Source organism: Heterocephalus glaber, unplaced genomic scaffold (genome assembly GCF_053883595.1).
Source record: "Heterocephalus glaber isolate CG9 unplaced genomic scaffold, H.glaber_assembly_v1.0 deba00001141, whole genome shotgun sequence".
Lineage (NCBI taxonomy): Eukaryota > Metazoa > Chordata > Mammalia > Rodentia > Bathyergidae > Heterocephalus > Heterocephalus glaber.
The window spans coordinates 2,666,399-2,682,195 of NW_028258201.1; the positions used below are offsets into that span (position 1 = coordinate 2,666,399).

At 47.4% G+C, this 15,797-nt stretch overlaps 1 protein-coding gene across 2 annotated transcripts in view; it reads right to left on the bottom strand.

Moving 5' to 3' along the window:
- The window catches only part of Nudt3 (nudix hydrolase 3), a 128,749-nt gene extending 114,822 nt beyond the window's left edge, over positions 1–13,927 (bottom strand). For both annotated transcript variants that reach the window (XM_087210494.1, XM_004846754.4), the window contains exon 1: positions 13,765–13,927. In XM_087210494.1, the coding sequence (XP_087066620.1) occupies positions 13,765–13,863 (99 nt within the window). In that variant the 5' untranslated portion in view covers positions 13,864–13,927. The remainder of the gene's footprint in view (positions 1–13,764) is intronic.
- Between the last annotated feature and the right edge of the window lie 1,870 nt (positions 13,928–15,797).

A 15,797-nucleotide genomic window follows, 5' to 3' on the forward strand; every position in this document is an offset into this window, starting at 1 on the left:
CCGCAAAAAAAAAAAATTCTTTAGGAAACTATATGTTTTTAAATTACATATTTAATTTAAAAGTTTTGACTATTATTAAGCTTTTGTACTTTTTTCAGGATCAGTTTTATTATGTCTCAAGGAGCTTGTCAATTTTTAGGTTTTTGGTAAGAAATTTAGGATGTCAAGTTTTTGAGGATAAATTCCATTTGTTAGAGCAAAAGGGAACTGCATGTAGCCCTGGAGCTGAGGTCTAATTCTGATTTTTGGTTGCATTTGTGAGCTCACAGCAGCCTGGTTAAGTTAGCAAGATCCTATCTCAAAGAAAAACATAATAAAAAATGGCTGTGGATGTAGCAACCCTGGGTTTGGTTCCCTCAGATTTTGCATTCTACACATCTAAAACTCCTCAGTTGGAAATATTCTTTATAGATACCTCAACACAATTACTCTTAAAACAAAAAAAAAATTCTTTTTTAAAAAAACAACATTTAGCTCAGTGGCATTGAACCTGCTTCACAAGCGTAAGGTGTCAAGTTCCATCCCCCGAGTTCCATCCCCAGTACCAAAAACAAACAAAACAAAACAAAAAAAATCACAGTGCCTGGCACAAAGATAATCTCAAAATAGTTCTTTATCAAAAAGTTAAGCCTGATGTGGCAGCACACCCCTATAATCCCAGCACTCAGGAGGCTGAGGCAGGAGGATTGCCTCAAACTAGAGACTAGCTTGGGCTACATAATGAGTTCAAAACCAGCCTGAACTACATGGTGAGACCCTATCTCACAAAAAAGAAAAAAGTTGAACCCATAAAAATATCATAGGAATAACTTATTATACACAGAAACTTAGTGGATTTATCTTCCCAATTCATTTTACTAATAAAATCTTAAACATTTCATCTTATTATTGTTAAAGGCAGACAACCTGCCTGGGGCTATAGTATGTGCTGCAATCCCAGCTACTCCCAAACTGAGGTGGCTGAGGCAGGAGGATTCCACATTCAGGCACACCCTGGGCAACTTAGCAAGACTTTATCTCAAAACAAAAAATAAAAAGGATGTAACTCAGTGGTAGAATGCCTCTCGGTTTGATCCTTCATCCTGAAACATAAAAATGGCATAGTATCCAAATTGCAAAACCCCCCTGGGAAGAAATCAATCCCACAGTAGTAGGCATAAAAGCCCTGAGCCAGGGCTCAGCAGATTCAAGTAATGATGACTGGATTCGGGCTAATGACCCAAGTCAGTTGTGCAATGAGGAAGCCAGTGAAAACATTAAATAAATCTCCAAGTATGATCACAACAGCCACATATTTAAAATGTTCATTCAAATTTGAAATAAGAAAAGGTCCAAGGGTTTGGGGATGGTGGGAGGGGAAGGGGAAAGGGAAGAAGGGAAAGGAAAAACTATGAGAAAAAGAAAATGGAATCAAACTCTGTGTAAATAGGGAAAGGTGGAGGGGGTGAAGGGTGCACAGGTAATGGGGAAAAAATAAGAACTAAGATACATCACGTACAGGTACAAGCACCCAATGATAAATGTAAATGTATTTTATACCTAAAATGTACCAATATAAATTAAAAAATAAAAATAAAATAAAATGTTCGTTCAAGATGGCTGCCGCCCAGAGACGGGTACCTGAGAGATGGCAGCCCAAGGATGAAGCCCAGATACACAACAGCAAGTCTGGGATTGGCTTTGCTAGTTTTCATAGAACTTGGGGAGTGGTCAGGGTAGTAACTAAGGGGCTTCTTTCCAATCAGCTGTTTCCACCCTTGGTGGGAGAGGAGCTTTGACACTTACAGGGTCTTAGTCTTAGAACAAGCATGGAGGGGCTACGGTCGCCATGCTAATGTGTGCAAATGAGGCCTAAGCGGGCAGGTAGAGTCGGGCAGGTAGAGTCGCTTGGTCTCAGGTTGGGCCTGAGCCCCCAGGGTGACGGCACTGTGAGCTCTAGAGATGGCAAGGCCTGGAGGGGCTCCATGAGGTTGAGGCCACAGCTCAGGCCACGCAGACCACTGTCCTCTTGTAGAATTTCCTCCCCAGGCTCCGCTGCCAGCCTCCCAGTCCCACTCATTCACTAATGCTCCTTCATCAGCACCACCAAGGTACAGGCCGCCCAGGAGGGCACTGACCCCAGGCTGATTCCCAGAGACCTAGTCCCACCTCCCTACACCCTGCCCTAGGGTGACCTTGGGGGTCACATTCAAGCACAGGTTGGTCCAGAGGGCTGGAATGGATGGTACCCAGATGTCTCCTGGAGGGTGGCATCCAGCCAGCCGAGACGGTCACTGGAGGCCGAGCAGCAAGAGAGAGGGACCTGGGCTGTGACCAACACAGGCCAAAGCAAAGGAGGAGTTTATACTTCAGACAGGTTTCTAGAGAAAAGGAGTTTCACATTAGCCCTAGAAAAAATAACTAAAATAAAATATTCAGGGGCTGGGGATTTAGCTCAGTGGTTCTGGCACCTGCCTTGCAAACACAAGGTCCTGAGTTCAATCCCCAGTACCCAAAAAAATAAAATAAAATAAAATAAAATATTCAGTACCTCAAGCATTTTAAGAAAAAATAAAATAAAGTATTAATTCAAGCCAGGCGTGGTGGCGGATGCCTGTAATCCCAGGAGTCCAGAGGCTGAGGCAGGAGGACTGCCTCCAGTTTGGCCAGCATGGGCTACATAGTGAGTTCAAGGCCAGGCTGAAATACACAGCAACCCCGAGTTAAGAAACCAAAAAGTAAAAATAAAGTATTAGTTCAAGTATACATGAAAAGTTTTAAAAAGCAAAAGTTTTTACAGTGTATCTTATTAGAGCTCCTAAATATTCAAAGAAAAATCAGCACTGTTCCTCTTTTTAATAGAGGTATAAGCACTGGGCCAAGAATTTAGTTCAGTGGTTTCGCTGCCTGCTGCGCAAGCGCAAGGACCCGAGTTCGATCCCCAGTACCAAAAAAAAAAGAAGTATAAGCACTGTCTGTCTGACTTCATATTCTCTTCTGCTTATCGGGGCTAAGATATTCTTATAAAACTTACCCAAGGGGGCCGGGGATTTAGCTCAGTGGTTTTGCCTACTTCGCAAGCTCAAGGATCTGAGTTCCATCCCCAGTACCAGCAAAAACCAAAACCAAAACCAAAACCAAAAAAAAACTTACCCAAGGGCCAGGGATTTAGCTCAGTGGTTCTGCTGCCTGCCTCGAAAGCACAAGGTCCCAAGTTCAATCCCCGGTACCCAAAAACAAAAATAAAAACAAAAACTCACCCAAAATGGTGTTAAATGACTCAGAGAAAAGACAAGGATTTTATTGTTTTATGAACAACACAAGCCCAACCCAGGTAACTTGGCAACCTAGCAAGCCCCTGTCTCAAAATTCAACCAGGGTGGGGATACAGCTCAGCTCTGGGACCCTGAGCTCAATCCCCAGTGCCGCCAAAAACCAACCCCCAAAAGAACCAACAACAACGTCAGATAATGGAAAGCTGCCAAGCTCCTGTATGAAGTGGAGTACACAGATGTCCTTAAACTGTCTAACAATGTTTAGAGTGTATTTAGATAAAACACACCGCCACAGGCTTCTCATTAGCCACCTAAGAAAGAAGCACCAGTGCACACTGAAGACGTCTAAGGAAGAAAAAATAAAAACCCTCACGTTTGCTTTAAGGGTACTTCTGGGGTTTACATCTGATTAAGGGTACACTGGTCCAGTAATTTTTTCTATCTCGTGCCACGAAGGAGGCAGAGCTGCAGCAATCTTCTCAGGGCCACTGTGCATCGGCAGCTGGGGATGCATGTGGCTCACGTGAGCACGCCCCGCAGCTTCACTCATCCAGGGCCTCCAGAAGACTTAGGTAAGGCCCACTGGTAATCTAAACAATCACAGAGTTTAGAAATCAGTAAAGCCAGTCGGCTCCAGACTAAGAGCTTTTTGTGAGCCTGAGGCCAGTTAGGCAACTGACCCCACAGCCAACCCTCTCCCGAAACAAGCACAGCCTTCAGTTCTGTCCTCAGCCTCACTAGAATTCACCTACACACACACTGTCTCACACACGTACACACACAGTCTCCATTCCACTCCCAGCAGTTCCCTACACTAGAAGGAACCCTAACACATAAGATAACTGAACTTCAATAAAACTAAGTGCTACAAATGTATAGGTATTCAAATAGCCTAGTTCTGATAAATTTCTAAGAGAAACCAGCAAATCTTCCTCCTACTAAGCATAAAACTGTCCCCCGAAGCTATGCATCTCAGCACTAGTGTTATGATTTGGATCTGAAGTGTCCCCCGAAGTCTTCTGGGTTTGGAAGGTGACTGGAGGGGGGCGCCATACCCATGGTGGATTCGTGTACTAAGGGGTGCATGGCTGACGCCCTCTTAGGAGGGGGTTGCAGGCTATCTAACTCCCCAGCTCCCTGCTTTGCTCTCCAGGATGTGAGCACATTTCCTCTGCGGCAGGTCCTTCCACCAGGCCTGGGAGCCAGCCCGCTGCGGAATGCAACTTCTCCAAACCGTGATCCCAAAATAAACCTCTCCTCCTTTCAGCTGTGGGTGTTGGGCATACTGTCTCTGCAATGAGAAAGTGACTAAGACAACTAGCCATATAAGCTACCTACCTGACTAGAGCACAAGAGCCCCCCCCACACACACACAAAGAATATACAAAAACTGGCAACCCTGGTCGAATCTAGGGCGAGGACTTGGGTGGCTAGAGATGTGGAAAAGGAGACTTACCTGTCACTCCATACCCTTCGTAGCTTTCCCATTTTACCCCATGTGCATAGAATGATTACCTATCCAAATGAGTCCTTCTGACTAAACTGCCCTAAGTACTTCGGAATTTTAGGGTCATTACACGAGCATTCCCTTATTCTTCATGGAGTTTCCTCTTTCCTTTGTCATCTTCTCTTTCACATCTCAAAATTTCCTTGGGTCCTTTCAGATTAACCATTTAAAAAGCGTATAGTACAGGACTCTTTTTTTCTTTCAGTACTCCTTTTAACCTCCATCTGTATGCTACTTAAACAGTTTCTGACAAGCTAACCATCCCTTTCACACCTACCCTCACATTCAAAGGGCAGGGGTGGGAGCTACTGGTGATGGAGGTGGGACGGAATGAAGGCTAAGGCAGAAAGCCAGGGGAGCAGCGGGTTGGGGGGCCCCACCTGACCCCCTCTCGCCACCCAGCTCCCACCACTCTCCACCCTGGCCTCCAGCCACACTGGCAGCTTCCTGTTTCTCCTCCAGGCCAAGCTCCTTTCCACCTTGGGGCCCCTGTAACTGTTCCTCGCTCTGCCTCGCTCTTCAGGGCCCGCCCAACAAAATGTGCCAAACCCTCAGTCCAGCCACACTCATTTCTGCCTAGCGTTCACTGTCACCCAAACCTTGAGGGTCAGGGACTTGTCTGCTCACATACTGTCTCCTGCATTTGTATCTCAGGCTCCACAAGAGCAAGGGCACAAGTTCCAAAACTTGTAACAAAATCTAGCAGGACAAAGGCACTAAATAAAAGTTTGGGAAGAGGCTGGGAATGGTAGCTCAGCAGCAGATCAATTGCTTAGCATGCGTAAGACCCGGGTTCAATCCTTAATACCTCAAATATAAACAAATAAATAAATAAAAGATTCAGGAAGGAAGGAATGAGTCAGTGAACCCAAAGGGTTTGGAGCAAAGACTTCTTTCAGGAAGGCTGGTGGTTACTGCAAGGCAGTTTCCTGGGGTGGAAAGGGTTTCACTCAGAAAACTGACCTTGAGTATGTTCTCTCATTAAATTTTAGGGCCCCTCCCCCTGTAGTAACGGAGATTGAACGTAGGGCCATCCTTCCCTTGAGCTACATCCCCAGCCCTTTTTAATCGAGACAGGTCCTGAGTGGCCCAGGGGAGAATCGTGCTTCAGCCTCCCCAATGCTGTGTTTACAGCCGAGCACCACCGCACCCAGCGAACATCAAAGTTTCCTAAATCTTGCCTAGACAAAGAATTAAAACAATGATGGGAAAATTCTATGGCTATCCCTTACCAACCTCCATCGCCCAATTACCTATTCTAATATTAACTGACTTTAGAATCTAGATTTGACATACATTGTTGACCATGAATCACTACCAACAAGTCATTAAAATAGTGGCCAGTAACCATGACTACCATGGTATGCCTGTAGTCCCAGCTGCTCAGAAAGCTAAGGCAGGAGGATCGACTGAGTCCAGTTCAACTAGTGCGGGCAATACAGCAACACCCCATCTCAAAAGCAAAACACTGCCTGGCAAGTACAAGGTCCTGAGTTTGATCCCCAGTACTGGAAAATAAAACAAAACAAGCAAAACAAAGCAAGCAAACAAAAGCTAGGAACTACATCTTGCTTGTAGTTTGAATATCTATAGGCGCATCAATAAAAAGTTCCAGGATATCAGCGCTAGGGTTGGGGTCTGATACATTATGTATTGTGGGCCCAACACAATCCTGAGCAATGATGGACTCTGAAGCCTCAGGATCCTATCACAGGACTGTCCAGTAAGGTTCAGAAAAGAGCGGGGCATGGTGGTGCACACCTGTGATCCCAGCACTCTGAGAGGCTGAGACAGGAGGATCACAAATTTGAGATTAGTCTGCCCTACAAGGTGAGTTCAAGGCCAGACTATCTTTAAAAAAACAAAAACAAACTTTCAAGTCTCAAGGACTAGCTTACACTGTTGGAGAAAAAGGCAATAAAATAAATAGGTAAGTCTGGTGGTGACACATGCTGCCGAGGAAAAAGACTCGGCAGACACTGAACTGTTACCTTTACAGGGCGATGGCTACTGCGCGCTGACAGTGTGACCTGACCAGGGTGAGGGAGCCACACAGACGCACAGCAGAGAAGCTGCACAGGCTGTGTTTGTGGGAGAAGGAAGGAAAGGGAGGGCCCGATAGGAGACCTGACTGCCCAGGGCCTGAGGTCACAGTTAGGACAAGGGATTCACTTTGTGAGTTATTCGACCGGCAGCTGTGGTGGAGAGCAGAGGAGTTCTGGGGTGGCCGGCAGACCAGATAGGAAGACAGGGGCACAGCCCGGGAGTCGGCACCAGCCGGGTCACAAAGCACAGCAAAGGGTGAGAGGGGCCGCAGGGCGACATCTGCGGGGCTGGAAGGGGGCTGAGGAAGGGGAAGGTCATGGAGGGCCCTGTGGCTCCCACCTGAGCAACTGAGGGTACACGGACTTCTCCGGACTGAAGGCGCTCAGAGATGTCCTTTACTATAGAGGCAGCTTTATGCTGATTGCTTTTTGGTGGGTAGAACCAAGAATTCAGGGCCGGGGATGTAGCTCAAGTGGTTCTGCTGCCTGCCTCACAAGCACAAGGTCCCAAGTTCAATCCCCGGCACCGAAAAAAAAAAAGCAACAACAAAAGAATTCAGTTTGGGCTGGGAATGATGGAGCACACCTATGATCCTAGCATTCCCAAGGCTGAGGCAGGAGGATCACTGCAAATTCAGGACCAGGCTGGGCTACATATTGAGTTTGAGGCCAGCCTGGGGTACACAGTGAACCCTATCTCAAAGAAAAATTCAGGCCAGGGATTTAGCTCAGTGGTTCCACCCCCTGCCTCGAAAGCACAAGGTCCTAAGTTCGATTCCTGGTACCAAAAAAAAAAAAAAATTTCCGTTTGGAGCCTGGACATGTAGGTCAGTGGTATAGCACATGATGGTGGATTCAATCTCCACCAAAAAATGAATTAATTCAGACTAGACATGTGAAGTCTGAGATGTCTATTATCAGACTTCCAAATGTAAATATGGACTAGACTGCAGGCTACTCACATCTTGATTTTGGAAGAGTGTACAGAGGTAAAAATAGACATCTGAAAATAATCAGTGAAGCTCAGCCCAGTGGCAAGGGGCTGGAGTCCCAGCTATTCTTAAGAGGCTGAGGCAGAAAGATCACTTAAACCCATGAATTCGAGGCCACCCTGACAACAGACCAAGACTCCATCTTGAAAAAAGAAGAGCTGGTCATGGGGGTGCACGCCTGTGATCCCAGCACTCTGTGGAGGCTGAGGCAGGAGGACCACTGTGAGTTCAAGGCCAGTCTGGGCTGCATAATGAGTTTACAGCCAGCCTGAACTACATAGCATGACCCTGTCTCAAAAACAAAAACAAAAAAAATCAGGGTAAAGACAGTATTTAAAGATGGGAACCAGGTGTGGTGGCATATGCTTATAATCCCAGCACTTGGGAAGGATGAGGCAGGAGGATCACAAGTTTGTTTGGATTTTTTTGTTGTTTTGGGGGGGTTTTTCTGGTACCGAGGATCAAACTCCAGACCTTGCACTTTCGAGGCAGGCAGCAGAACCACTGAGCTAAATCCCTGGCCCAGCCTGGGCAACTTAGCAAGACCCTGTCTCAAAAACAAGAACAAAAAAATAAAATGTAGCTCACTGTGAAGACCCGGGGTTCAATCCCCAGCATAACCAAAAAAAAAAAAGATTTGCCCTCACATACTGCATGAAAAGATGTGAGGAAAATGTGCAACATGGTGGAATATCCTGCACTGGGAAGCAGCAGCCAGAAAGGAAGGGAAGGACTGGGGAGCTGCCTAGAGCCTGGCTTCAGCAAGCAGCGGGTGACACGGGAGCGAGCACCGGCTGCAGGCTGGTAGCTGCAGGCCATGCTGAGTGGCTTCTGCAGATGGGAGAAGACAGTGCCCAAGTGGGATGAGTTCAGGACAGGATGGTGGAGAATCGGACATGGCAATTACAGAAGAATTCTGCCAGCAGAGAGAAAAGAGAATGAGAAGGAAGCTAGAGGGAGTATGATCCAGAGAAATTTTTTATTTCTTATTTTTCACAAGATGAGAGACGTTATGGCCACCCATCTTAAGAAAATGAGAATGATAAACTGAGAAAAGTGTGATGGTCCTGGAAAGAAGGGACAACCACAGGAGTGAGATCGCCAGGCAGGCCAGAGGGAGAGGCCAGGGTGGAGGGGTCGGATTCATGGGGACCACAGAGCTTAGTAGTTCCAGCACTCTGGGAGGCTGAGGCAGTGGATCACAAGTTTGAGCCCTGCCTGGCCAATTTAGCAACTTTGTGAGACTGTGCCTCAACATTAGAAAGTAAAAAAGGACTGGGATGTAGTTCAGTGCGAAAGCCCTGGGTTCAAGCCCCAGTACCACAAAACAAAATAAATGAAGTATGCTGCAGAAGAAATAAATGCATCCTGAATAAGGGCCCTTCTCTTTTGCACTAGGCTATGAAGACATAAATCGCTTTGCAAACAGTAGGTATACTACACTATTTTTTTACTGAGAAATGAGAAATAGCTAAAAGCAAAAAGGTAGGATCAGGCAAGGAGTGGTTTAAAAAAAAAAGGATAGAGGGCCGGGGATTTAGCTCAGTGGTTCCGCTGCCTGCCTTGCAAGCGGGAAGTCCCGAGTTTGATCCCTGGTACCAAAAAAAAAAAAGGATAGAGACGGCAATTTGACTTCAGACCAGAATCTCGCCATCTCGGGAAGGAGTGGAAAAGGGTGTGATGAGAGACAGGACGGACTGACTGATCTCCGACAGGCAGACAGGGAAGCAAATCAAAGAGAGAAAACCCTCCAGGAAAGCTCTCAAAATGAAGAGCAGGGATGTCCAGTGAGGTGACCGCGTCCACGAGGCTCTGTGATCTCCCAAGGCAGTGAGACTGGCAGGGCCCTAGCCAGCCCTGCGCCCGGGCCACCTTCACTATGGTAACGCCCAGGCTGCACCTGCGCCTTCCTCCCTCTCCAGAGCCTGCCACAAGGTGTGCTCCACACTGACGTCCTTGGAGCACCTCAGAGACAAACACTCGGCCACCAGAGTCTCTGCTCACAGAGGCTCTTCAGCCTCCATCAGCTCCTCGTCCACCCTGGTGAACTCAAGAGGGAAGCCTAACATGAGAACCTCAGCAGCAAAGCTCTAAAGAAAACTTGCAAGTTTTATGCTTTACGCTTCCTCTCTCTCTTTTGAGGGGGTAGGGTACTGGGGTCTCAGCCTAGTGCCTTTGCACAAAACTGCATCCATAGTCTTTGGTGACTATGGTATTTTCAGACAGGGTCTCACTAAGCTGGGCTTAGCTGGGCTCAATCTTGCCACCTTCCAACCTCAGCCTCCCGGGTGCTGGTATTACAGGTGTGCGCCACCACACCCGACACAAGTTGTCTTTTTTCACACACTATGTACATAAGTGAAATCCTGCTTTCCAGTCCTAGTTTCCACAAAGAACAAAACTCTGAAAGCATTCATGAAGTGATCTATGTGCAAAATTCTTCTAGACTTTAAGATTTCCCTCCCCAATCTTTTCCAGTTTGTCCATAACCAAGCAGTAATTTCTTAGTGACTTGCATTCAGTCTGTCCAAATTATCTGAAATACTTCTCCCAAAACTATCCTTTGAGAACTCAAACTTGAGAGGTTTGTGTCATGTTTAAATTACATAACTACAGTAACAAGTACAATAAACATAAACAGACACGGGAATACACACAACCGACTCCCTGTAGGCCCCCGATTCAGCTCCTGGGAGGCCATGGTGGGGGACCCTGACCCTCGGCTGGCTGACATGGAGTATGGAGAGCCTGCCCACTGCACTGCAGCTTTACAGTACTACAGTAAACACAGCCATTATCAAATGCTCAAAACTCAAAAATGTATCAAATGTTAACGACAATTAGTAAAATGTGTAAGAGGTGAGTTTTTCTGGTTATTTTTAGTTTATCAAGAGGAAAAGAAGCCAGAATTTTGGAACACAGAAATTTTCATCATGCTGCTGGATCCGTCCTTCTGCTTCTGCCTCTACAAACCAAAGCGCGTCTGGTCTCCTGTGTCACGCTCAGAGACGCCACCACTCAGTGCTGTGTGAACCTCCAAGCTCACGCTCACACCTCAGCTGGTTCGGAATTCCGCTGCTCTTGCTGCTGGCTTGTGAATAAAGCTTTCCGGAGCCGACAAAAGAGAATGCCAGAGGGTTTGATTCATAGTCAATTATCTTCAAATATTTTCATCTCCTCTTTACACTGGATGTCTCTGGATGCTGGCTGCATTTATAAATCAAGGTTCTGTTTATATTTACTTTACTATTGTACTATGTAAATAACATTCTGTAAACTATTCTATCTTGATTAAAGCCATTAGTCCCCATTAAAAAATAAAATTGAGTTGAATGTCCTATTAAGTTTGAATTTCTCTTTCCCACAATGTGTGTCAGCTACTACTTCCAGTCTCTGGCGCGTCTACTGAGAGCATAAAAGTTCGCCTGGAACTAACAAATTACTTCCCTTCCAACACAATTATATAATCTGAAAGCCCAACGGTGCCCTAGAGATTATTCTGTGCTCCAAATCCCTCCCAATTAAAGGACCCCATTTAAACTGCTTTGAGCAGGGAGGGGTTTTTAATACCACGTAACAGAATGCTGCATCCACAGTAGGCTCTTTACTTCAAACACACTTATCCAACTGAATTGAATGAGTCTAAAATGGGCCCACTTCATTAATCTTGTTCTTCCCAGGCTTTAGCTGTAACTCCCAGTGAATCTGTAATGAATGATTTACATGATTCTTCTGCTCATTAGCCAATGTCCAAAAAGAAACTCACTAAAGGAAACACCATAATTAAGCAAATGTTTTAATCCATTTCAAAAATGTCTTTCTTCTGGGAGGATGAGGCAAGAGGATTTCAAATTTGAGCCCAGCCTGGGCAGCTTGGCAACTCAGGGAAACCATCTCAGAAATAAAAAAGGCCTGGGGATGTGGCTCAGTGCAAAGGCCTTGGGTTCAATCCCCAGTACAAAAAAAAAAAAAGTTATTTTCTTTTAACTGTTTTAAATTTTAAGTACACAGCCGGGCGTGGTGGTACACACTTGTAATCCTAGCACTTGGGGAGGCTGAGGCAGGAGGATCACCCCAAGTTTGAGGCCAGCCTGGGATATATGGTGAGTTCAAGGCCAGCCTGAACTACATAGCAAGACCCTATCTCAAAAAAACACAAATAAATAAATAAATAAATAAATTTTAAACACCTAGAACGAAACTGTAGGCGTAGTCTGACTTGCAAAAGGCAGCTGGGTAACAACATTAACACTGCTAATGTCAGTACAAAATAAAACCTGTAACAAGAAAATGGAGAATCAAATCTTTGCTTATGCTCCAAAAAGGATTCGAATTTATTCAAATACATATTTTCAATTTCTAGAATGATTTTTCTTAAACAAAAAGGTTTGCATCATTCATATGGCTAAGTTATACAGCTTTCTACATATAATTGCGGTGCTCTCAGCCTTAACCATAGAAGTGCAATAAGACATGTTATTGTGCTAGTTTTCCCTCAAGTTAACAGCCTACGCGCACATCTGATTTACCATAATGTGATACAATGAAGAAAACAAAGCCTCTAGGACAGAAACCAATACCAATAACTTTATTTTACTGAAATACGTTTTCTAAAACAGCACATAGTTCCGCCGCCTGCCCCAAAAGCACAAGGACCCGCGTTCAATCCCCGGTACCAAAAAATAAATAAAATTTAAAAATAAAACAGCACATAATTTACAAATGGCCCTATTTAGTATCACTATTACAATGCATCTCTTTGGGGGGGCCTTTTATATGCTAGGACACAAAGTATACGTTTCCAAAAATCTTTCCTTCTATTTTTATGCAAAAGACCACACATGTGATCCATCAACACTCACCAGCACAAATAGCGCTTTGCCAATTTTCTTCAGGCATTAATTTAAATTTCCACTTCCTTCTAAATATCTGTGGACAGCAACCCCTGGCAGTCGAGTCTGTCTCTTTCATCACAGCTTTTTTTCATAACTAACGGGTCAAGTTCCTTTCCCCCATTTCAACACGAAGCACTGCACTGTGCGGCCCCGCCCGCCACCAGAGCCCACTGCTGAACGCCGGAATGCACAACACATTGAATTTCACTGTCTTTCATTGTCTGCAGTGTAACTGCCATTTTACCACCAGGCACGCGGGAAAAACGCGTTCTCGCAGGCATCTTATGAATTTCCAGAGCAGCGATTCTTTGTGGATTTACAGAACATGTGCCTTCTCTAAATTCCCTTCATCGCCGCAGAAATGGCTTTGGGAGGCCGAGACTGATTTATTTACTTACTTGGGTAACCTAAGAAGAGAAAAAGAAAAAAAAACAAAACCTGCTTCTAAAACATTTTTATTTTCCTAGCAATTCTGATTTTCTAGCAGTTTCAATCCTAAGGGTCTTCATCACACGGCAAGGGCAGAATGCCAGGGCAAAGATCTGAAAATACCGCTTTGGATCTTCCCAAGGGAGATGAAAAATTTTCAGTCCACAAAACAAACAAACAAAAAAAACAATTTTTAAAAATCAGATGTCCTTTCTTCTCGGGGCCACCCCATAAGGGCTAAGGAGCGCTCTGTAAAGCGAACAGCTGGCTCGGGCGGGTGCAGAGCGCCCTAAATTTCCCGGGCCCCTTCGCCGCACACACGCGCCTCGAGCTCGGAGGCTCACACCATCCCCGGGCCACCCCCAAACCCGCCGCCTAGGAGGCACAAAGGCCGCCCGCGCCTGTGCACCGCGGCCCGCACACGTGTGCAGGATGACACGCGCGGCGCTGCCCTTCCCGGGTCAGAGCCGCGGACACGCGGGTGCCAGCCACTACCGCGCCGGCCGCTCCCGGGTGACAGGCACGACCCCGCGCCGCGCCCCGACCGCTCCCGGGCCCTCGGGCCGCCTGACGAGACTCCGCCCGAGTCTCCCGCCGCGCCGGGCGTCCGCACCCCTGCCCGGCCGCCGCGCCCCGCCTCACCTCCTCCTCGCTCTCACTGCGGAAACACAGGCACGCGGCCCGCTTCTTGTAGCCGTCGCCGTCATAGGTGCGGGTCTGGTTCGACTTGAGCTTCATCATCCTCCGGGCCCGGTGCGGATGTGGTGCGGGTCGAGGGAGCCGAGAAGTGGGGAGCCTGCTCCGGACGGCCTCGCGCGCGCGCGCGCCCCCGGCGCGGCCAAGGGAAACAGAGAGGGGCGAGCCGCTTCTCCGCTACACGACTCCGCCGCTGGCCCGCCGAGGCCGCTTCATTCCCCCCGGCCCAAGTCCCGCGCCGCAGCCGCCCTCACCGCTGCCGTCGCCGCTCCCGCCACGGCCGCCGCCCCCTCTGTCGCCGCCACCCCCGACGACGACCGCACCGCCATCTTGGGCGCGCTGCGTCAGCGGCGTAAGGCCGCACCGGGCTACGGGACGGCGGCGCGCTCGCAGCGCAGGCCGCCTTCGGGAATCGCGCCCTCCCCGTCCGCCCGGCGTAAACGAACCTCTGAGACGGGAGTGCCGTGCACACTCGGCGGCCACTACGCCGGTGGCGTAGGCTTGGGGCGCGCGCAGAGAAAGGCAGGGGAGATGGGGGTGTGGGCGCCGGCCGGAGACCCGGAGGTCCAGGCGCGCGGGTCAGCGGACAGCGGGGCTTTGCGGAAGGTCACACCCGGAGTTCGCAGCCAAGGATGGCCCAAAGTCACGCCTCCCGACTCTCGGCGCCACTGGTCCGTTCGCGAAGGAGGGGGAGGCTCAGGTGCAGAAGATGGGATGCAGTTAAACGCAACGGAGAATGCACACCTGAAATACCTGAGCTAGAAGTTGCGAGGCAACGGGGCGGGGCGGGGCGACGGTGCTCGGGGATTGACAGCCTGAAGTTCCGGAAGTTTTGTGAGGCACATTGTCTATTAGCAAGAACCACTATTCTGCAGTCCTTTATTCTGCAAAAGCACTTGCTGAGCTGAGGATGGAGCTCAATGGTAGAGCTCTTGCCTGGCTTGCAAAGGCCCTGGGTTCCATCCCGAGCATCAGCAAAAAACAAAACAAACAAAAAAAAAAACAAATGCTTCCCGTTTGAGGGGGTAGAGGGACGTTGTTTTGTTTGTTAAGACTGTCTCACTGTGTAGTCCAGGCTGGCCGCCTCGATGCTAGGATTACAAGTGTTTCACTGTGCCTGGCCAAATACTTCCTTTTGAGGTACAGCAGAGGGCTAGGTGTGTGTGTGTGCGCGCGCGTGCGCGTGCGCGTGTATATACACATACAATGTAAATCATGAAACTTCTTCGTTTCTGGCACTGAGGATTATATATTGTGGAAGTCAAACAGATTGCCCAGAAAAGACAATCTCCAGGAAAGACAAAGGAATATCGCCTGTACCTGCTCTCTGTTCCCTGGACCAAACCTAACTATTCTGACGCTCTTAGCCTTTAGAAAATCCTCTGCAGGATTTGTCTGTGAATTGCTTATTATCCTTTTTGAGTCTGCTTGTATTTTGTCAAACAAGATCCGGATTTGACACCAGATCTGAGTTGGAACTAAAATTATATCACTTTTTTAAAAACTGCTTGCCTGGGGCCACGGATTTAGCTCAGTGGTTCCCCCGCCTGCCTCGAAAGCTCAAGGACCTGAGTTTGATCCCCAGTACCAAAAAAAACACAAACACTGCTTGCCTGTAATCCCAGCAGTCAGCAGACTGAGGCAGGAGGAGCACTGTGAGTCCAAGACTGACCTGGGTTATGTAGTGAGTTCAAGGGCAGCCTGGACTACATAGCGAGACCCTGTCTCATAAAACCAATAAATATTTTAAATTATGTAAAGTATGGATAATAAACCTATTTGCCCCTGGCACATAGCAAGCACTCAGTTCACTGTGGCTCATTTCTAACACTTCCCTCAAACTTTGCCACAGGAGATGTAGAATTTCAGTTCATTCTGGTCAGTCTTCATGTAACAGAATTCCCAAATCTTTGGTCATTTTAGTTGTATCTGGTTTTCTCTTCTGCCATTATGTTTCTGATTTAAAAGAAAACACAAAG